The 23,757-nt window shown below is 47.0% G+C and overlaps 1 protein-coding gene across 10 annotated transcripts in view; it reads left to right on the top strand.

Moving 5' to 3' along the window:
* The window catches only part of TLN2 (talin 2), a 433,652-nt gene that overhangs the window by 391,299 nt on the left and 18,596 nt on the right, over positions 1-23,757 (top strand). For all 10 annotated transcript variants that reach the window (XM_027067412.2, XM_027067414.2, XM_027067413.2 and 7 more), the window contains 7 exons: positions 615-798; positions 4,072-4,197; positions 4,405-4,521; positions 6,787-6,972; positions 10,608-10,715; positions 21,509-21,614; positions 22,500-22,624. In XM_027067412.2, coding sequence (XP_026923213.1) covers positions 615-798; positions 4,072-4,197; positions 4,405-4,521; positions 6,787-6,972; positions 10,608-10,715; positions 21,509-21,614; positions 22,500-22,624 — 952 coding nt within the window. The remainder of the gene's footprint in view (positions 1-614; positions 799-4,071; positions 4,198-4,404; positions 4,522-6,786; positions 6,973-10,607; positions 10,716-21,508; positions 21,615-22,499; positions 22,625-23,757) is intronic.

Genomic DNA, 23,757 nt, shown 5'->3' with positions numbered 1-23,757 from the left:
GACAGCTTTTTGATCTTCTACTTGCCAAGCTGAAAAGATGTGCCTCTCATTTGCTCCCAACCCCCGTGGGAGTGGCCAGGACAGCCACATTTAGCTCTTACATAAATGGGGAGTGGGGCTCTGAGCCTCCTGTCTCTCCCAGACTGGCTCTTTAGGCCCTGCTCCTGGAGGCTGGTGCGGGGGTCTCCACTTGCTGTTAGAGAACCACCCCCCCTCCCCAGTAGCCTTGCCACATGTCTGTCACCTTTCTTCCTCTCTCTTCAGTCCCAGGGCCGGGCTAGGGAGGAGACTGCCAATGCTGTCACCCATTCCAGGACCCAGCTGACCTCTCACTGAGCTACAGGGTTGAGGGCCAAACTGGTGGGCCTGAGTCTTTCGTGGAAGTTTACTATTAATCGACTAGGTGGATACTGGGCTGACTTTGCTCTCCTCTCCCAATTTTCCTACACAGAAAATGAGTACCCCTGATAAGGGAGGGGAAACACATCACCTCTCTTTTTCAAAGCCCTGTAACAAAAAGCCCCGTATGAAGGGTTTCTTTGCTTCCTAATTGCTGGTAGCCAAGCTTTGCCCTTTGTCTGTCCCCGTCTCCTCTGCCCTCCCCCCTTTCTCAGGGAGAACATTCTGAAGACAGCCAAGGCCTTGGTGGAAGACACGAAACTGCTGGTGTCAGGGGCTGCGTCCACCCCAGACAAGCTGGCCCAGGCAGCCCAGTCGTCGGCAGCCACCATCACCCAGCTCGCTGAAGTGGTCAAGCTGGGGGCCGCCAGCCTCGGCTCTAATGACCCTGAGACGCAGGTATGGGTGGGCCTCGGGGGGCGGGTCAGTCACCCTCATGTTCCCATAAACACTGTGCCGCAGACCACGGAAGAGGCCCAGGGCGAAATAGGAACTTCTGCAGTAACCAGTAGGTGCGCGAGTATGTCTGTTGCTTTGGGGTCTGCTAGGAGGCATTTATCCTGGCAGGACGGTGGCACAGACTGTGATGGCAGCCACGAGGGTAGAGATGACTGGTGAGGGATTGAGCACAGTGACCCCTTGGGTATATGGGAGAGGGAAAGGGCGGGATGAGTGAGTGGATGGTGGCTCCCTGGAGAGACAGCCGGCATGGACAGGGAGACAAAGGCGGGTTCGGCGTGGGACCGTGCTAGACACACGTGCAGGTGGAACTAGAGAGGGGGCATAAGCCTGCACAGTTAAGGGCATGTGGATTCAGGGGTGTTGCCATACAGACAATGACTACAGCCATAGGAGAGGAAGAGCATGGGGCGAGAGAAAAAGGGGGGTTCAAGGCAGAGCTGAGGAAGCCACCATTTAAGACCGTGGTAAGGAGAAAGGGATGCCCAGAGAGATTGAGGAGCAGCAGCAGCGGATAGGAGGAAAGCCAGGGGTCCTGATGCTAAGAGTGGGCGTGTTTCATTCCACCGGAGGCACGGCTGAGTTGTCGAGAAGGTGAAGGTCTGAGAGCTGGCCACTGGCCCTCGTGCCATGGAGGGCCATTTGTGTGGAGTGGCCTGGTGAGGGAAAGGAAGGAAGCCAGCATGTATGGACACCCCTTGAGAAGTCTGGCTCTGGAGGGACGGGGAGGGACGAGCTCTGGACTGGGAAGGGCTCTGTGCTCCTGTAACCACGCTTTGATTTAGCGCCGTCTGCCCGCTCCTTCGTCCTCAGCCTGGTGGTCCAGGTGAGGGACAGCACCCACAGTTCGCTAACCTCGGAGAGCCAAGTACCCACCACCGCTCCAGCGCAAGGTGGATACTCAGCAAATGTCTCCTTAGCTGTTACTGAACCAGTAGCCAACCAGGGCCACCAGTAATGGACTCTACCCATTCCCAAGGGCAGAACCAAAAACCCCTCTGCTCCATCCCAGCACCATCAGATGGCAAACACCTCCGTGTTCACTGCTTAAACCACTCTCAGTTAGCTCATCTATTTGGTCCATGTGGACAAAACTGGATTGGAAGCCGCCTACCATCCAGTGCCCCTGTTGACGACAGCTACTGTTGTGGTTAACACAAGGCCGTCAGCTTTGCTCGCATGTGACCATGACCCTTCCCTGCCCGACATCCTCCAATGGAGCAGAGCTCCATGAGGAAACGTTCCACGTGTGGCCATTTTACTCCTCCTGCTGGATTGCTCTCTGATAACATCTGAGCACCGATTGGCTGCCCCTTGGAACTTGAAGCATTCACAGAAATGCCTACCTGTGGTATTGTTCTTACCCAGTGGAGGAAGGAAAAGCTTGAAAACGCTCAGTGAGGTTGGAATCCACACTCTCCGAGCCTGGCTCAGCCTTAGGAAGAGTGAGCAGGCTGGGGAGCATTTAAGTCTTTGAACACACGGAAATGTATCGAATTATTTAGTCTTCACTCCCAAATGGTCTAGTAGATGTCCTAGAGCCCCAACTGCTAATGAGATCTCTAGTGGAAAATATCCTTTCAGAAAAATGTGCCTACTCACCAGTCAGATGCCCAGTGACCAGGGATGGGACGGTGCATGCTGGGTGTTAACAGCAAACTTTGCTCGCTGTCCCTTGTTCTTCCCTGGCTGCCCCTCCCCGCTGTGATGACCAGAATCAGTGTGAGTGAGGTCCACACCTTTCAGCCCTTCCTCAGGAGCCGATCCCCTTCTGCCCCGTGGTTTCAGAGGTTGCCAAAGGCTCCATGTACCCTGAGGGTAAGAAGGCAAGGGATGGAGCCTGAAAGGTGGGAGGGGCAGAGGCACAGTGTCACTGTGCTCCCCAGCCATCTGGGACACTAGAGTTTCTGATGTGTTCTCATGTATGTTACGCAGCCACCCTCACAGCCGGGCAGTGAGATACAGTGGCACTGCCAATGCCATTTGTACGTGAGGAGCCAAAGCCCTAGAGCATAATCCAAGTGTGAAGGTTAAGACCATAACCCTTGGGATCATGCTGACTAGAGTCTGAATCCCAGCCCTGCCGCTCCCAGGCCCTGAGACAGTGTGGACAGGAGCACCGTAGCTCCCACTTGAAACAGCAGGGGTGAGGATTAAGTGAGGGCATGGGTAGCGCACATGGCTTAGCACTTGGAACACTGCCCTCAAGTAAAGGGAAGTTGTGGAGATTACAGCAGCAGGAGCTAAGAAGACTCGTGTTATGCATTCAGTGTCACGTCTTTCCTAAGTATGGCTGGTGCTTCAGACCCCAGGTCCAACACACACACTGTAAAGGTGGCCTGTGTTCTCTGTTGAGTCACGAGAGGGAAGATACCACATGCTGTCCGGTGTAATTAGGGTGCACACCTATCCATGCAGTCACTCCGTGAGTATTTACTGAGTGCCTGCTACAGGCCAGGCCCCGTTCCGAGCGCAAAACACAACACACACAAGTCCAGGCTGGCCCGCCTGGAGCTCACATCCAAGTGGGGGGAGAAGACAACAATTCCACGTACTGATACATGCTGTAAATAAGGACGCACTGATGGAATTTCAGGTGGGGGGTGGGGGATGGGGAGTGGTCAGGAAAGGTCTCGAAGGGCCCGACGTGTGAGCTGAGATGTGAGTAATGAGGAGAGCAAGAGCAGAGGCCCTGAAGGAGGAACGAGGGGGATCTGTCCTGGGGAAGACAGACCCATATACCCGTAGCAAGTTGAGTGACTCACAGAATCCTACGAACCAAAGCTGGAGACGCAGGCAGGATGCCATGGACGCCTTGCAGGGCAGGGTACGAGGCTTGCGTTTTGTTCTCCACGTTTGGGGTTACCAGTTCAGGGTGCGGGTGAGTAGCGTTGCCTCTCAGGCGTCTGCTTAGCTGGTCGCCTCCTTTCCTAGGCAACTTGTCGTCACAACTGCTGGCTGGGAGGTGTCCGAACGTGCTGGGTGTGTCTGGGGTCTGTCTTCCGGCTCAGCATCAGCCTCCCTCGGGGAGACTCCTGCATCAGCATCTTCAGGGGTGGCTCCTGGGGAGTCTGCCTTGCTGCAGGCTGTGGAGCTGCCGAGATAGAGACAGGCCTCCTGGATGCCCGCACCTGGCCCTCGGGCCGTGTGCTCTTGGTCTTGCCCGCAGGGGACCGCTGGGGCTGCTCACCTGGGCTGTCTGCTTTCTTTCAGGTGGTGTTGATCAATGCCATCAAAGACGTGGCCAAGGCCCTTTCAGATCTGATAGGTGCTACCAAGGGGGCCGCCAGCAAGCCTGCCGATGACCCCTCCATGTACCAGCTCAAGGGGGCCGCCAAGGTAGAGCGGGGTGCCAAGCAGGGACAGGTGTGGCGGGCGGTGCAGAATGAGAGAAGCACACCCAAGAATAATGGGAACATATGCATCTGAGCGCCTTCCTTGCTCAGCAGCGTTTTGTCCTCCTGGCATCAGAGCCAAAACTAAAAGGAGCAGGGAGTAGACCTCAGGGTGCTCCTCATTTTCTCTCGGCCTCTCCTTCCTATGCAGGTGATGGTGACCAATGTCACCTCCCTCCTCAAGACTGTAAAGGCAGTGGAGGACGAGGCCACCCGGGGCACACGGGCGCTCGAGGCCACAATCGAATACATGAAACAGGAGCTCACGGTAAGGAGCCAGCAGTCACCTCCCTCGGGCATCCACGTGCAAGAGCTGACACCCCACCCACCCCCCAGACATCTCAGTGGTTTGTAGCATAAAGAGGTTTTACCTGGGGCACCTGAGCCCGGGAGGCCCACTCACCTGCCTGCCGGCAGCTTTGCATAATTGAGGCCCCGGGTGTAACCGACCTCATCAGCGTTTGTCTACAATCAATTTGTAATTAAGAAATCAATTAAAATGTGTCACTTAGGACTGTTCAGGTTTAGTTCCACTAAAACTGGAACTGAAACTAAAGCATTACAGAAGATTGTCGGCAAAGGGAAAACTCGGTACGGGTGTTGGCTGTCACCTTGAGCTTAAATGATGTGTATGGCGTGTAGGCCCACCCAGCACCTCCTGATTCCCAGTGCCGTTAGCATCAGTTCACACGGCCGCCCACATACGGATTTTAGAGGGTGAGGTGCCCTGTTAGAAAAACACAAATGCCTTTACCTGAGATACTGGCCTGTAAAATTCAGCATCTTTCTGTGCGTGGTCCCTCTGATCTCCAAGAAATTGACCGCGTGTTCCTTCTTGCCGTGTTCCCGCATTGTATAGTGAGGGTGTCCCGGTGTTCCTGTGATATGGATATTCTCTCCTGTTCTTTTGATCCTGTGATGGCTGTGGATTGACTCACCCTAATCCCTAGAAATAGAAATATGCTGAAAATGAGGGTTTCAAACAGATTTCTTTCTAACTGGAGGTCTGATCACAGATTCGGTTTCTCTGTGCGGGGAGCAGGGGACCTGCTTTTGCTTCCAGCTACTCTGCGTCTTTAGAGAGTCACCTGGGAAGGCCGAAGGCCCCTGCAGATCAGCAGTATAAAGCAGCAATTCTGTTGGGTTTTGTTGGTGATTGAGCCTTGCGTTCTCTTGTCCTGTTTTTAATTAAGCCGGTCTTGCTTGGTGTTAAACCCGGTTCTTGCACAAAGAAAAAACTGAAAATTGCAGGTGGTGTCATTAAGCACTGCCTCCTGATGCTCACCTGCCTCTGTGGGCTGTATGTTTCCTATCAAAAGTCCGGGTCTGTATTCTGATAGGTGTGGGTGGGCTAATGGTGGCAATGGAAGAGATGTGAAACTGGGAGCTTTCCTGGGACATTACCCACGGTCAACCGAAGTCTGCCAACGTGGTTTGGAATTGACAGAGGTTGTGTGTCTACGCGGACGTGGGAAGTTTCCAAAGGAGCATGTGCCAAAGGGCCACATTAATGCAAAGGGTTCCATACATGTGGTATTCGTTCCCCTTAAGCGTTCAGGCATGGTCCTGGGTAGCTTAATTGCACCTGCCCATTTTTAGGGGGCTGGTGATGTTTGGTGCTGGTTAACAGGCTGCAAGGATGCTGGCTGGGTTCTCCCCTTTGCCTCAGGGAAAACTACCTGGCTGAAAGGTGGTTGCCTGGGGCCGAGGACAGAGCAACCCCAACTGGTTTAGGAGTACTCATGTGCGGGGACAGATGCACATGCAACATACAGCCCCTGGCACCAATCACTCATGTTAGAGAGACAAGACAGATGGGCTTGAAGCAGAAATGGCTGGCTTGACTGACAGGTGGAATTTTAAAGTGGGATATTCACTCAGCACGGTTAATTATTTCAGCTTCTCTAAAGAGTGGTGTGTGTGTGTGTGTGCATGCGTGTGTGGTTTTAAATAATTCACAGTGTCACTGTGGCGCCCTCGACACGAACGCCTCCACACAATTATGCAGTTATATTTGTAAGACAAGCTAAGAATAGAAGATACTGAATGCTTCATTTCCCCCAACCCCACACCCTCTTAAAGAAAGAAAGGGGAGTTCACAGGGATGCGTCCAGGTCCGTCCTGCCCAGGAACCAGCATCAGAACTGCAGAATTTCCGGGAGCTGCCGAAGCCCCAGCAGGGAGGGGGGCAAGAACTGGGAAGCCACACCACCACCTTCCCCCGGAGAGTTTACAAATACCGAGGGTCTCTTTCCGCAGGCGAACAGGTTAATGCTGTAGACCTGTCTCCCTCACCATATGGTTCCCTTGAATGCCGAGTACAGGTGTGCAAGACTTACCCGTGCTAGCATCTTGAAAGCAAGAATAGTATTACTCAAATTTCTAATTTCCTGCCATTTGACAGTTTCTTCCTGTTGCTGGCTCAGTTTTCAGACCGTGAGCAGCATCCTGGTCAGAGAAGAACCACTTATTTTTGTCTTTGTCTTTTTTCTTTCATTTTTTTTTTTCCACCTGTTGTATTTCCAACTTCCAGGTGTTCCAGTCAAAAGAGGTGCCTGAAAAGACATCATCACCTGAAGAATCGATAAGGATGACGAAAGGCATCACCATGGCAACAGCCAAAGCCGTGGCCGCTGGGAACTCATGCAGACAGGAGGATGTGATTGCCACCGCCAACCTGAGCCGGAAAGCCGTGTCAGATATGCTGACGGCTTGTAAGGTAAAGGCCTTGGCGTTGTTTTGGGTGGCCGGATGATGCCCTGTCACGACTATTTGGTTTAGTCTGGAGCCAGGGAGGGGCCAGCCGTGTGCAGAAGGGAGCAGCTCAGTACCTCAAACTCGGTGATGAAATGCGTGCTGAAGAGCCCACAGGAAATGACTCTCCAGGGTAGTTTTGTGCTTGAGAGGGGACGGAGTCGGCCTGCTAACTCACCCTCCCACTTTTCCTCTCCGTTCTTGCCAAGTAGGCAGGATGCCTGCTCTGACAGAGGTGAAGAGGCTTCTGGCCCTCTGAACAAAAAACACATCCCACTTGTACCTGCCCCCCTTTCCAGCCTCTGCAGGTCAGCATTCTGGGCCAGGAGAGGTTCTGCCATGACTGGGGGAGGAAGTGAGTCAGAGGAACAAGACAGAATGTTGGGGAACAGCCTTTTTCGCTATCTGTGCCAGACATCTTGCAGAAACTCTCATGATCCTTGGCTAGACAAGCAGGGTAGCTGCCCTGAGCCCATCCTTGGTGAGGGTGCTGGTGGGACTTGACCATTACAAGCTTTACTTTATTTTTTTTTAATCTATTAAGAAAGTGAGTCATAAGAGCCCTCCCACCACCCCCCTTGAGCACCCCACACCAGACCTTCACCCTTCTGGGGACAGCTGGGTCCCAGAGACTCTGGCTTCTGCTCAGATTGATTGATAACCTCCCACCATGGTGAGCAGGTTGGGGATGAGTCACAGAAGTTGAAAAAGCAGCTGTTGCAGCTTGGGGTCTGAGGAGACAGGGCCGTTCTTTGTGGGGAAGTCAGTTGTGGGAAAGCTGGCGCCAGGTCCAATGAGCAGGTAGGATAGGTGAGAGGTGTCTGGGGAGAGGGACGATGAGGCAGCCAGCCTGAAGGAATGGGTGTGTGAGGACCAGGCACGGGAGACGGTGTGGGGGGGTTGGGGGAGGAGAAGACAGTAGAAGGTGGTAGGGCCACTTTCATGGGGGACCATGTGTGCTGTGCCAGGGATTTAGACTCTCCTAAAGCCGTAAGTGTTTGCAGTTATGATGTACTTAATGGAATCTGCCCTGTCAGAAGTGACGACTTTCCAGAGGGGTTACGGCCTCAATCAGAAAATAGTACTTTTCTAGCAAGGTAAGGTCTGAATGCCACCATGACATGCAGGGAAGGCTGGCATGCATATTCTGTCATTGGATCCTGGAGGGGAAGGGCACCAGGATTACCCCAAGTTGATGGATGATTAAACAGGCTTGGAGAGTTTAAGGGGAATGACCATAGTCACACAGCTATTTCCTCTCTTCAGGACGCTGAGGTTGATGAGTGACAAGTGCTTTGTCTCCGTGTTATAGACCTGAAATGAAAAGGAGAAATAGATTAAGGGGGAAAGGGAAGGCGGCTCGATTTTCAAGTCCCTTTCTGACACACATACCCCTGTTCTCAGGGGAGGAGGATAAGGACAGGTGCCATTTGCACAGCCTCTGCTCCTCTCTGTCTTCCTGCCCCCGGATCAGGCCACCCTGACTTTGCAGGACAAAATAACAGCCGGAGCTTCATACCTCAAAGCCAGACTTGGATGACAAGTGTCAGTGCTGAGCTCTGAGACTTCTGTTAGGAGAGCACTTATTTAGCAGACTTACTGCAGCAAGGAAATGAGGCAGCTTGCCAGAAAGGACGTGCAATAAGGAGTATATAGAAAACCAGGGAGGCCAAGCAGTGGATCAAGAAGAAGCCCTTATATCCAGCCAGAAGGCCAACTTGGCATGTTGGAGCACTGCCTTTGGGGCCGAGCAGGGTGGCTGGGGCAAAAAGGGAAGCGCAGGAAGTTACATCCTGGCTCATTTTATCAGAAAAGGAGGATTACACTAAATGCTCAGGTGGCGACAAGGGCTGCCCCACACCCTGAGTTAATTCTTGTGTCTGTTTCTCGTCTTACTTACATGTGCGTATGTCTGCACTACATACAATACAATCAACTATTACAGCTAATGTCGTATGGCTCTGGTCTCTGGTGCTCTGAGTCCTTATAACTGACTCTTTAATGACCACAAATACTCTGTCAATGAATATAATTTTACCCTGCTACCAGAAATTTCAGTTGTCTGCATTTTTAAATAATGCATAAACCGTGCCGCCAGGAACATCTTTGGGCATACCTGTTTTTTCCATGCTTTGAATAATTTCCTTAGGCACGTCTCCCAGGAGTGGAATTAGTCAGATGGTCTGGCATTTTAATTCGTGCCAGATTGCTCTCCCAAAGAGTTCTGCCTGGACAAGAGCACCCACCCTCAGTCCCCATACAACTCTAAATTGGGGTCTGACACACTCCATACCAGAGGTAGCATCATAGCCTGTGTCCTCCCCGAGATATGGGCTCCATTCTCACACTTGGAGACACAGGGCAGTGGTTAAAGGCACGGCCCGTTAGTCCTCAGGTGGGCAAAACTGAGCTCACTAATGATAGATCCTGGCCACTCAGATTATCCCCACTCTTTCTGGGGTATATTGGGGGAGCAGGTGAGGGGAGCACCCACAGGTGTTCCCACCAGCATCCCCCAATCCTAGACGGAAAGGCTTGAGCGGAACAAACGTGAAGGCTAGTCACTATCCCCCACCACTTTGACTTTTTATCCTAATGTGTGATTCATACATATCCTGGTTTGCGATGTATTTGCAGTTTTGAATGTGTTCTTGTAAGCCCCAAGTTCTTTCCAGGGTAAGGCTTTGGAAGGAAGAAAGGCTGGGCAGCGTTGCCAGAGTTAGCAAATAAAAAATGGCGTTTCTCAGATTAACATTAAAAATTGTTTTATTGTTTCTTCAAAAATACAGTTAACTGTGATTAACCTGGTAACCCTGTGAATGGGCTTGTCATCTGTTATATCAGGATTGAATGAAGCCAACAGGTCACAAGTGCAAGAAAAAAAGCACAGGGTGCTGTATTAACCATACGTCCTTGTTTGCTTATCTCACTGCGCATAATGTGAGATGAGTTATTTACGGCCCCTCCGAGGGTAGTGGGGAGCTTACCATCTGAAGTTTCCCAAGAGCCAGAGGAGACATTGTGAGTGCAGCATGGTCAGGCCACGGAGTGAGGGCCTGAGTGTGATCAGCCTGTGAACAGAGAGGGGCTTCAGGAACCACCCCCCCCCCCCCCCCCGCCATGCTGCTGGAGAAAGGCAGGCACACCCTGGGACAGCCAGCACATGTCCTGCTGTAAGCCCTAATCATGACCCTTTCCTGGGCTTCTTAGTGCATGTGGAATTTCTTACAATGCAATAGAAGGGGACAGGGAGAAAGGATGGGAGGAGGGACAGGACTCAGGTGCTTCTGTCTGGCTCCAGGGCACTAAAAAAGGCAAGACACAAAATGTGGTGAGAGAACCTGCCGTGGACACAGGTGTGAGGTTAACAGGAGAACACGGAGGCAGGCCACCTTCTCTATCCAGGGAGTCACGGAAGGCTTCTCAGGGAGGTCGCTGAGGGCAAGGCAGAGGGAATTCCAGAATCAAGGTCTCCTCCCTCTGGGGTGCAGGGCTGGTCAGCACTGCTAGGCAGGTGCCTTCCCCTCCCCCCTTACTCCTTGGTCCACTCACCAGCTGGCTCTTCCTGTTTAAGATGTCCACATTCCTTTCTCTCCCCAGCAAGCATCCTTTCACCCTGATGTCAGCGAGGAGGTGCGCACGAGAGCATTGCGATACGGGACGGAGTGCACCCTTGGCTACCTGGACCTTCTCGAGCACGTCTTGGTGGTGAGGAGGGGCGTGGGCCGGGCCAGGACTGGGGAAGAGCTTGTTCAGATGCAGACCATCCTTTCCTCTGGAAAGTACCTCGTAGAGCGCTGTGCGGGCTCCACTTGGGAGACTGGGGGTGGATGGAGCTAGAAAGTGCCCAGCATCACACTACTTCAGCACATCGAGATGAAAGAAGGCTCTAGAAGAAACTGCAGTTAGCATCCAGGAGAGCCAGGCTCTCTCTTGGCACCAAAGTGGCAAGAATAGCATGCCAGAGGGTGGGACAGGCAAAGCTACCACTGAAACAACGTTGGGAGGTCCTGTTAGGAAGACCCCAGTCCATCCTGAGAGGACAGGGAAAGCTCCAGAAAGAGCCACCCTGGCCTCCATGACGAGTTAAGGAGAAATTTCACCCGTGCTGCAGGTGACCTACCAGCCTCTTATCCTTGAATGAGTACTCAGACCGCACTGAGAATGATGCCTCCCTTCCTCTGATGACCTTCCTGTCAGCCTAGAGTGCCCACCTGGAGCTGAGACAGAAGGCTGGTAGGGAAAATGCCAGAAGGGGAGGTGGGGACAGTGGTCATGGCTTATAGGGACTGTCTACATGGGAGCCTTGGGCTTGTATCGACTTAGGTTCCCCACAGATCCTAAGGGCCAAACTCTGAGCAACCGAGAAATGTATTTGCTATGTGTCTCTCTCTGTCAAAACCCACCATGGGGAGGTCTGCCGCAGGCCCTGAGAGAATTTGTCCAGGAGTCAGACACAGCCTCTGAAGAGAATTGACGATGCCCCACATTCCCTTACTGCTCCTTCCCAAACCTTAAAAACAAAACAAACAAACAAAACAAAACAAAAAAAGATCACCACCAGGCCACAGACAACTGTAAACCTTTCATTTGTGGAGCCCTGAGATTTTTCATTTTGTCCTTGCGCTAATATATGAGGCTAGCAAGGCAAAGGAAGGATCCCGAGAAGTTCGGCCCCTTGCTTGAGGTCGCCTAGCTACTCGGACAGTCCTGGAACCCAATCCCAATTCTTACTTCCAGGCCCGTGCTCATTCCAGCACTTCACTGCCACCTTGAAATTAAATTACCTCCCGATGTTAAACATGGTAGGTCTCTTAGGGAGGGAGCATTACTTTGATTCTTCACCCAGGTTAAGTGTGGTCTGTGTGAAAGTGTATCTTCTGTGAGTGGAGGCACTCTGGGGTTACTAACATTGTGTTCCAAAAGCCCTGAACTCCGGTGACTAGAAAACAGTGTATCATCTCATGTGGGCCAAGAAAACGCGTCGGCCAGTCCTTGTTCACAAGGCAGGAGCCTCTGCCGCCAAACTAACGTTCTGCGTTAGAACAGAGTTACAGTGTTCAGTCCGGAGCATGCGTATTAGCAGGAAATTCAGGGTATTCAGAATGAAGCCAGCAAGGCTTCCAAAAGGCATTTTTTTCTTGGTGGAATCATATAGTCTTAGTCACGTAGAACCTTGTTCTATCAGAAAATTAGGAGTTGCAGCAGAAGCAGTGTTAGGCTTAGGTTTAGAATCTTTGCATTCGATTCCCAGCTGTGTCACATAAATAGCCGCATGACTACTGCTTTGTCCAGACTTGAGTTTCCTCGGATGGTAAACAGTGTCAGGAATCCATGAGAATGTCAGGAAGATCGGGCTTCGGGGCTCAGCTCACGTGTGCTTTCCACCCACAGGGTGCCCATTTCCCATATTGCTTTCTGTCTCAGACTTTTTTTTTTTTTCCTCTTAATCATTTATTGGAAGGGAAGAAAATACTGGGATTTTCGTATTCATTTAAATGAGGGATCCTCATTTTGCCCCTTTTCCCCCGCTCCATTTCTTTTTTTCTCTTTTTTTTTTTTTTTTTTTTAATGTTTGGTTATTTTTGAGGCAGAGACAGAGCATGAGCACAGGAAGGGCAGAGAGACAGGGAGACACAGAATCCAAAGCAGGCTCTAGGCTCTGAGTTGTCAGCACAGAGCCCGACGCAGGGCTCGAATCCATGAACCGTGAAATTGTGACCCAAGCCAAAGTCAGATGCCCAACCGACTGAGCCACCCAGGCACCCCTCTCTAGCTCCATTTATTGAGCAAACCCTATGTCTTGTAGCACCTGTGCCTGTATCTGTGCAGGGCTGATCATTTACCTCACGCCTGTAGGTCCAGGCCTCAGGCACACTGCCCTCAGGCTGGTGCTTTCCGGCTTTGCTCGTGGTGAGCCATGTACCAGGAATGTCACTGCAGAGACATCTACCTCCAGCTGTGTCCCTGACAAAGCCACAACCTGGATAAAAAGGAGGCAACAGCCTTTAAGGTGTTTAATGGACTGGAGGTCTCCTGTCGTGCTCTGCAGCAACAAGACAGCTTATACCTGGGAGAGGAGTGTTGCCTTCATGAGGAGGGGCGGGGGCCAGCACTTGAGAAATTTTCCCAAGGGGGGAAGAAAAATGGAACCCTCAGAGGGTCCCCTCCCACCTCAAGCCAATTTTAGACCCTTTGCCAATATCTGGGAGCCAGATGTCGCATCTACCAAAGGGATACCCACCCCCCTGTCTCTGACCTCTTCTCTCCGTGTGCATCTTGTTTGGGTGAGCAAAACAAGACAAGGCCTCTAGGGGGTGGGTGGATGATTGGCCTCTTTGCCCGAGAAAAGGCCAAGAGGTCCAATGCCTCCATGAACATTAGGTAGGGAAGCTGTAGTAGCCATTCCCAGTCCACACATTCAGAGACCCCAGTTTTATGGCCGCTTTTTTACTGTATCAGGCATCGGGCCTAATGATAATCATCAGGTTTTTCTGGAAGAGGAAGAAGGGCACTTGGTGCATGGAAACCCCACATCATGTGTGATTTGGGAGATTAACTATGGAGGACAGAGTTTAGCAAGAACGGAAGCATCCACTCCCTTCTTTTTCTGGGCCCAGGCAAGAGCGATTGCACTTTGCAGTAGATGTGCTTCTCTTGTGGCTGCTCATATTAGTTGATGGGTTTTCTGTTACGAGTTATTCCTTGTATTTATTAGAGAAACGAGACTCTTAAGCCTTATGTGTTGTCAAGTTGGATGGTCGAGGTGACTGTTAAAAGCCTGCCATCTGAGTTTCTTCATCTTTCTATACGGTCTTCATCATTGTGACCGAGAATCATGGTGGAAGTAGAAACGTCTTGTTTCCCCAGAGCTGTTTTGAGGTATATTTTGTGAAGGTAGCTAGTGCTAAAAAGAAATCATTAATAGAAAGAAAGCCTGAATGGCGTTAAAAATGGTATAAAATATGCAGAACTTGTCTCATCTTTTGCAAGGTTGTTTCTGCCTCCTCATGACAGGTACTGATGGTCCCGACTTGAGGGAAATGTGAATGAATTAGCATCATACCTTTATTTGTTCATATATTTATGTTTGTCTCTTTGGAAAGCTGGACATAATCTTTGAAGGTTATTTTCTAATAAAAACATAGCAACAGAGCAAGCCTTCCCTGAGGATTATCATAAACATAGGAAAAATAGCAGTTCATAACTAAAAATTGCGGAAGTCCTATGACAGCGTTCTTTCACGTCTGCTGTGGACATTCGTAGTTTTCTTGGGCCTGCAGCTGAGAATAAGTTGATCTCTCATATCGTTAGCCCTAATTCTTCCTCCAAAGCAGACTGAGAAGAAATCTGGACTAACACGAGGCCCAAGTGTGGAAGATTATACACCAGTGAGAGGCCCAGGAGCCACAAGACTGAGGCCAGTGCTGGTGGAGAACCCAGCAAGGAATAAAGGAAAATGGAGACACACAAACAGGGAAGTTAGCATTCATGTCAGATACTAAATTGGCTCCTTGAGGGTGATGAATAAAGAAACAGTTAAAAAACTAGAGATTTTCACATGAACACACAGCATTCTCTTCTCCTCTTCGTTTCTGGTCTTCATGGGATGGCTACAGCATCTCCATTCTGAAAAGAAAGTTAACTTAAAACTATAACAGGAGATGGGGCGCCTGGATGGCTCAGTCACTTAAGCGTCCAACTCTTGATTTTGGCTCAGGTCACGATCTCATGGTTTGTGGGATCAAGCCCCGCCTCAGACTCTGTGCTGACAGCACGGTGCCTGCTTCGGATTCTTCTCTGTCCGTCTCTGCTCCTCCCCTGCTTGTGCTCTCTCTCTCTCAAAATAATTAAACTTAAAAACAATTTAAAAAATACAAATAAATTTTAAAAACTGTAACACATCTTGAGATAGTCCCCTTGGATCTCTTGTAAAGTTGACGTCTTGTTTTAATTGTTGAAAGAGAACTAGTAAGATTCCTGAAAGCTGAAGAAAGGCCAGATAATTGTCTAATTTTTACAAAAAGAGAAAGAAGTAGAAATTAAGGTTTGGAGACAGTGTCCAGCGATTTACAGAAATAAACTGAGGTCACTTTCAGCTGGTCAGGGAGCTTCTTTAGTGAGCTGCTGCTTTTCTTAAATTAAGGCGCATCAAAATGTGGGGAAAGTTAGGCTGCTTCAGTCTTGTTCGATTTAAATATGTTAGGGCCAAGGATTCTTAACTTTAATGGCTGGTTTGTATATTTCAGTTTTTACTTTTGAAAGGGCTTAAAAATACAGAAAACCATATCAACATCCATGTGCCCACCCTCTATAATTAACTAACTTTGTTAATGCTTTGTCCTATTTGGTTTAGATCCCTACTTTAAAAAATACATATCAATAATTTTTTATCCGTTATCAATCCCATTCTCTGTTTTTCTCTAGGCACAAATAACTATCATGATTTTAGCATTCTTAGACCCCTTGGAGCTGAAAGTCCATCTCCTGCCTCCCACTACCAGCATCAGAGAAACCGCAGCACATTACACGCACAAAATTGTTCCTTAAACTGTTAAGAGGGTCCCCAGACCCAAATGCCCAGCTGGATTCTTTGGGAATTTAGAAACTCCAAATCAAGAACCCCTGCTTGGGGAATCCTTTCCTTTGGAGAATCTAGTTAGCAATTAACAAATAATGGGATCCAGTTTAGGCAGAGCCCTGTCCCTGCTGTCCAGGGAGCTGCTCTGTGAAGCTTTAGACACGCCCATGTGAGCACTGTTGGCCTCGTGCATTTGCTCTCTGCTGGTTTGTCATAGTAGGTTTGTACTGCAAGAGGCAGCCACATTGCCTCTGTAGCAACCACAGTTCAATATTGCTGCTGAACCACAATGTGAGATCTTTGACAGCCTTAAAATTACCCTCGCTTCCACTAGCAGAGCTTTAATTTGGTTCCGTCTCTTGTCTGCTACTAGAAATCATGTTGACTTAATGGCAGGATAAAAATAGAACTCCTTTCCTCCTGCCTTGTCTGAATAGGATACTTTACCATAGGACTTGTAATTTCCCAGAGCCAGAGTATATGAAGGAGTGGCTCTCTCTCTCTCTCACCCTCCAGGCTCTTCTTTTTAAAGACAGAAGTCTTTAATCACTCCACTTTGATGATGTAAGTGAATTTGCCCACCACACCCCTAACTTTTTTTCCAGCTTTATTGAACCATAACTAACACACAATAAACAGATATTTAAAGTGTGCATTTTGAGTACTGATATGTGAATATATCCTTGAAAGCATCACCACAATCAAAATAACGAATGTATCCATTACTCCTCAGAATGTCTAGGCCACTGCTGGTCTTTTTGTTATTATAGATCTGTTTATACTTTCTAGACTTTTATGTAAACGAGATACATAGCACATACTTTTCTTTGTTTTGGTTCTTTCACTCAGCATCAATATTTTCAATTCTATCCATGTTGTTATGTGTGACAATAATTTGTCCCCTTGTATTGCTAAGTAGTATTCCATCAAATGGTTCTGCCATACTTGTCCATCATTAGGTGAAGAGACAAATAGTTAAGTTGTTTCCAGCTTCTGATTACTAATAACACTGCCAAGACCATTCTCTGTATAAATCTCTGAGCCTGAATTTGTTCATTTCTCTCAGATAAATACCTGGATGTGGAATACTTATAAAATAGGGTATGCATTTTTTTTCCTTTCTTGGGAAACTTTTTTATAGTAGTTATACTATTTTACATTTCCTCCAGCAGAGTAGGAGAGTTCCGGTTGCTCCACACCCTTGTCAACACTTGAAATGGTCTGTCTTTTCAATTTTAGTAGTTCCAGTGGGTGTGCAGTGGTGTCTCACTGTGGTTTTAATGTACGTGGTTGAGTATCTTTTTTAATGCACCTGTTTGCCCTCTGTATGTCTTTTTTGGTGAAGTCCCTATTGAGATGTTTTTGGCTATTTTTCATTGGGTTTGTCTTATTATGGAATTTTGAGAATTTTTTACATTTTCTAGATACAAATTGTGAAATTTTTTTTAATCCTTTCTCTTAGGGTGTGGTTTGCCTTGTCGTTTTCATAACAACGTCTGGAGAGAGATGGAAATGTGTGTTATTAAAAAACAAAATAACAATGCTGCAGAGAGTTAAGGAAACAAAAAGCTCAGATAAAACTTGCAAAAATAGGAAAGTAAAGCCAAAATAGATCTTATATCCCAAGTAATTAAACACATAAGATGAATTGAATGTTTGTTTGCATCAGTTATGTTTGCAAATTATTTTTAGGATTATATCCCGGTATAAGGGAAGAAAAAATAATTTTCTCTCTACACTTCAGAGTTCTTGCCTGAGACCCTGTGTAGTGAGGCAGATTAACAAGAGAAAAACAAATACATTGTGTACCTCATGGATGCATAGCAGATATCCAGGGGAAAAATGAGTAACTACATAGGTGGCCTAAACCACTGGCTTAAAGACCATGTTCAGTTCAGTGAAAAAAAAAGGTGTGTAATTGGTTTGGGACAGGTGATGGGAGGTTGCCAGGAAAAACCTCCTGGAGGTTGCCAGGAGATTATGCAGATTTAAACCTGTGCCTTCTCCTCTGATAAATTCTCTCATGATAAAGAGTCAACCTTCTCTTCAGGCAGGGAGAGGGAGACAGTCTAAACAGAGGAAGATTTGCTTTGTCACTGTAAATTTCTCTTTCAAAAGAGTAACTTCTACTCTGTTTTCAGAGCTTCTCCCGTGTCTTTTTCTCACAATAATTAGCCCAAAACAATCCGTATACCAAAGAGGTTATTTCGGGGGCCATGCTCTGCTACCTCTCACCAGCTTCCTGTTCTTTTATTTGCATGCCCGATTGATTCTCTTTTGAGCAGCCTTATTGAGGTATAATTGGCATATGACAGAATTTTCCCATTTCAGGCATTAAATTAATTGTTTTTTCCTGTCTTTACAGAGCTGTGCACCTATCACAAAATATTAGAATATTTGCATCACCCCAAAAAGAAACCTCATACCCTTAAGCAGTCGTTCATTGCCCTCACTCCAATTCTAAGACCTAGACAAACACTAATCTCTTTCTGCCTCTGTATATTTGCCAATTCTGGACTTCTCATATAAATGGAATCACACAGTATATGGTCTTTTGTGACTGCTTCTTTAAATTAGCATAATGTTTTTAAAGTTATAAAACATAAACTTCCAAGTTCATGATTTTTAAAGTTTTCAAGCCTAGTTTATATTTTGTCCTCAGAGAATCCTTACCAAATCTGAGATCACTAAGATTATTTTTTTTGGTTTGTTTCTGTATAGTTTTAATTCTTATATTTAGGTTTGGATGTGGGGAAAGGGCCAGGGTTCATACTCCTACGTATGGCTATCCAGTTGTTCCATCATCATTTGTTGAAAAGAATGATTCTGTCCCCATTGAATTAAAGGCACCTGAACACATTTAATGACCACCAGTTGACTATATATGTGAAATCTAGTTCTGGACTCTTTTCTGCTCCATTGATCTATATGTCCAAGTACCAATATCATGATGTCTTGATTACTACTACTTTATATGAATGTTAAAATCTGGTAGTTGAAGACTTTCAACTTGGTTCTTTTTCAAAATAGTTTTAGCTCTTCTATGTGCTTTGCATTTCATATCATCATGTAAATATCTAAAAAAAAAAGCTTTGGGGATTTTGACTGGGATTGTGGGGGAGATTTGAGGGTAATTGACATTTTAAGAGTGTTCTAATCCGTAAACATGGCATATATCTCCATTTGTTTAGGTCTCCTTTAATAATTTCAACAATGTTTATAATTTTTAGGATTCAGGTCTTGCACATGTGTTGTCGCATTTAGCACTAGGTATTTCATAATTTTTATGGTGTTATAAATGATACTGCTTTTTTAAAATTCTTATTTTTTTATTGCTGTTGAACCTAAAAATATAATTGATACTAGTATATTGACCTTATAGCCTGTCACCTTGCTATACTCACTTATTCTAGAAGCTTTTGTTTACATATGCCTCAGAATTTTCTATATAGACATTCACATTATTTATAAAGAAAGATTCTTTTACTTCTTCTTTTCCATCTCTGTACCATTTGCTTATTTTTCTTGCCTTATTGCACTGTCCAGGAATGTTAGTACAATACTGATAAGGGTGTGAGATCAAACATCCTTACCATATTCTTGATCTTAGGTAGAGAATGTTCAGTCTTTCATCATTTACTGTGAATCTCCCCATCATACTTTTAATTCTTTGCCTATTCTTGTTGTGTTGACCACCATGGATAAACCAACTAACCAACGAACAAGGCTATGGACCACTTAGCTTTTCAAACCCTGAGCCATAACCATTATTCACCTGGTGAACTTACAACGTGTATTGTTTCAGGGGGGAAAAAAATATTACAGGCCTTTGATTAAGTGGTGCCAAATGGTACCATTTGAGACTAGGGCAGTGGTTCACAACTTTGGCTATATATGAGAAGCACATGGGGGACTTTTAAAAACCCTGGTGCCCAAGCTGTACTTCAGTCCAATTCTATCAGTAGCCCTGATGGGAATATATATTGTATCAAATTACATATTAATTTATGCAGTCTTACCACAAGTCGGTAACAAAAGGACTGTTGCTATGCCTATTTACTAGGCAATTTACTTACACTGAGGCTTAGAAGAAAAGTAACTAGACCAGGGTTACATAGGTAAATTGACTCTAGAACCTATACTTAACTAAACTGCCTACCCCTGGCTGTATTAGAAAATAAAAGACACAACTTCCTCCCCCCACCTCTCCATGGTTCTAGTGTTTTAGAACTGGTCCATGAAGCTATCATATTAGGACTTGTCCCAATGGTATGTTGCTCTGTTTTTACCCATCCATTCATTTGTTCACTCATTCTCAGAATTGTACTGAGTTCTTTTCTTTTCCTGAAAATTTTCTTTAAGTAATCTCTACACCCAACATAGGGCTTGAACCCACAACTCCCAAATCAAGAGTCACATGCTTTACCAACTGAGCCAGCCAGATGCCCCTGTACTGAGTTCTTAGTATCTGCATAGTGATATGTATAAGTCCTAGGGTGAGAAAATAAGAGCAGAATAACTGAATTCATGGAACAGTAGCAAATAGAAAATAAATTTTAAAGATTTCCAAAGGAAGGAGGATGGTGATGGATGCATGTAAAGTGATGCTCAAAGACCTTTGACTAATCAGTTCAGGCATATAATACAATGTCTTCTACACACTGGTGCGGCCAGTGCTGGTCAACGTATAATCCCACTAACTCCCCCAAACCCAGATTTTTTTTTAACCAGACTTACAGTTTTCTTTTATCTCTGGGGTCCAAAAGACTTCTTTTCCAGACTCCTAAGAATGAGTATGGGACACCAAGAAGGGAATTAACATTTAACGAACACCTGCTGTGTTGGAGGCATTGCAGGGTGTTTCTTATGTGTTACTCCTTTTGATCTTTATGCCAATCCTGAGGAATAGGCATTATCCCAGCTTTACAGAGGAGAAAACAGGTTCTGAGGGGTTCATTAACCTGCCCAGCGTCCAAAACCAGGCGCAAAGGAAGCCAGGTGTGTGAACACAAGTGTGTCCAGTTCCAAAGCGATGTTTATCCCTGGCTCGAGGCTTCAGAATTATCCAGAGAGAGGCAGCCGTTGTGCTTTGCTCCTGAAGGTTTGAGCATTTCTCAATCTGAAGAGTAGCACTGGGAAGCATGAGAAAGAAATGCAGAAGAAGAATGTTGGAAGAGGAATTTCAGAGTTAGGCAGGAGCAAGGTGATTTAAGTCAGAATGTAAATTTATGGTGAAGATCTCATCCCATTCTTGAGTGAATTGGAGAAGAAATCCTCACACAGGATATCCTATAAATTGGATTGGGTGTTGGATAGCCAATATCTTTTTTAACACCATCAAAAACCAAAAGGCAAAAAAAGAAACTTAAAAAAACCTTTGAGCTAGTTCAAAAAAAAAAAAAAAAAAGGAAAATCCTCAGAATCTCTCGCAGGAGAGCTTGCCCTCTGATCAGAAGGTTGTGCTTTCTTGGGACTCTGTCTCTGAGACCCCACCAGAGTCACATATTTCTTCTGGTGCCACATTTGTTTTGTCACAAGTACCATCTGACCTGTAACCTCAGGCTTTCGCGTTCACTCGGAATGTTCCTAAACTGTGCGTAATTTTCGTGTGCATATGTTTGGTTTATGTGCAAAAGAAAGGGCAAATAAAGGCCACATAAGGACTTCATCTCACTTACGATCTTACAGAAATGTGTCCAGAGGGACCTTAGAAAAACTCGTAATTCCCAACTTTTCATTTCTCACAGGAAACTGAAGGCCAGTGAGCCTTAAGTGTTTTCCCCCAAGTTTCTGAAGTCACTTGGGTGGCAGAGTTGCAACTTCAAACCAGGTTGTCCAACTCGGTTCACCAGTAAGAGTGTGCTTTCTGTCACAACGGCTACCATCTTTCTTATGCATTTGACTTATTCTTCATCTTCAGATTCTTCAGAAACCCAGCCCGGAACTCAAGCACCAGCTGGCTGCTTTCTCCAAGCGCGTCGCTGGTGCCGTGACTGAGCTCATCCAGGCAGCAGAAGCCATGAAAGGTAGGCTGGATTCTCTCGTGTCATCTCGTGGGACACCACTCAGCGGCCATGAACTGAGCAAAGAAACCCCGCAGCCAACACAGGCCCTTTCTTGGTGAACGCAGTCAGAAGGAATACAGTAGGGTTTTTTTTGTTGTTGGGTTTTTTGGTTTGTTTTTTTTAGCAAATGAGAATAGAGTTAGAATTTCAAAGTAATATCCTCCTCAAGCAAGGCTCTTTTCCAGTCCTTTGATTAAGTACTTCCACTTAAATGGTATAATCCACCTAGAGCAGCTCACTTGTCTTAAAGGTATCGCCCTTTATTTTTATCTGCATTTGCCTCCATCAGAATATCCTCATTCAATCATACAGTCCATGTCTAGGAAATGATACCATCTGCGTACATTGTTTGCACACCCCCTTGTGGTCACGTTAGAAGCAGTCACCTCACCAGAGCAAGGTTTTCTCACCAGGTTCCCTTTGTCTGAGTTGAGATGAATGGTGGTTCTCCATGAGTCCCCAAGAGAAGAGGATGACAAATCTGTGTGGTCCGCATAGTCTCAAGTATCTTGAAAATGGTTACTTGCGGTCATGAGCTTTAAGAAAGAGGTCAGAGTAAGGCTCGAGCTGGCCTTGAACCATAAGATCTTGATTTTTGACACTGCATCGATGAGTGCTCCTGCGGTGGGGCTGTATACACAACTGACTTACACAAGCGACAGGATCAGATAGGAGCTCCCCTTCACCCAGCTGATCTCGGTGAGAGCTGGAGAGAAGATCCCTTAGGACGGTGCAACTAGTAGGCTGACAGAGCCTCCTTGCACGTAAATCCAGACATGGTTGGTAATGAAGCCAGACCCCTGCGGTCATAGCTACCAAGAATGACCCTCTTTGGACTGATTTTAGGAACAGAGTGGGTGGATCCAGAAGACCCAACTGTCATCGCGGAAACAGAATTACTGGGGGCTGCGGCATCCATTGAGGCTGCTGCTAAGAAGTTAGAGCAACTGAAGCCAAGAGCCAAACCGAAAGTGAGTGTCCATGTGTGGCTGCTTGTCCGATGTCAATAGGTCTTCCTGTGGATGGCTGTGAAGTGAAGCTAGGTGTGCCCACAGGGAACCTGTCCCCTTCCCCGTGGTTAGACTGGCAAGTGGCAGACCTGCTCTACCTGCCCAGCACCTTTTTACAGGGCATGGAAAAAAACCCATGGATTGATCCTTCACGTTAACCACCCAGAAAAATACCTTTGGGTATCCAAAGGAAGAATCCAGGGCACTTAGGATCTGAATTTAGTTCCACTATATAGAAAGCAGGTGTTAGATGCTTACTATGGAAAGTCCCTGTTACTGAAGGGGACGTTGTCACCCTCAAATTTTCTGGTTTCCATAATGCAGTGCAAATAGCAATGTGGGGTCTCTCCTTTTCTTCAAATCAGTAAAGGGTAATGTGGACCTCAAAGTGGACCTAGTAACAGACTTCCTCAGTATATGCTGGAGACTGGTGGGCTGGTATGTTTTCTCCATCTGTGTTGGTCATCTAGATAAATGTTTAAAACTTAAGACGTTAAGGGAGCCTGGGTGGCTCGGTTGGTTAAACATCTGACTTCGTCTCAGGTCATGATCTCACAGTTTGTGGGTTCGAGTCCTGCATTGGGCCCTGTGCTGACAGCTCAGAGCCTGGAGCCTGCTCCAGATTCTGTGTTTCCCTCTCTCTCTGCCCCTTGCCCGTTCATGCTCAGTCTCTCTGTAAAAAATTAATAAAAACATTTTTAAAAATGTAAAACTTAAGATGTTAAAGAGAAACAGCCATTTAAGGACTTACTCTAAGATGGGGCCATAGGAAGGACAATTATACATAAAAGGATGGTGAGCTAGTGCTGTCCAGGGGCAAAGCCCAGTCCTGTCCAGAAGCAGTTACCTTTCACTCTACCTCCCACGGCTGTCTTCTCCCAGAAGACGGTGGAATCAGAGGAGGCCTCTTTTTCTTTGTATTCAAGCAAGTCCCTGCTGGTACCCATCACCTCACTTCTCTTCCAAGGACCCAAAAACATTAGGAGGTAAAATATGGTTTTTCCCCTCAGAAAAAGCTGGATCCCCCAGATTAGGTATGCCTAAAACTCTACCATTTTTATAAAACCAAAATATGGAGTCTGAGCACTGAAATA

The sequence above is a fragment of the Acinonyx jubatus genome, chromosome B3 (genome assembly GCF_027475565.1).
Source record: "Acinonyx jubatus isolate Ajub_Pintada_27869175 chromosome B3, VMU_Ajub_asm_v1.0, whole genome shotgun sequence".
Lineage (NCBI taxonomy): Eukaryota > Metazoa > Chordata > Mammalia > Carnivora > Felidae > Acinonyx > Acinonyx jubatus.
The sequence above is the reverse complement of the archived record's forward strand: the minus strand, read 5'-3'. Positions and strand labels throughout refer to the sequence as shown.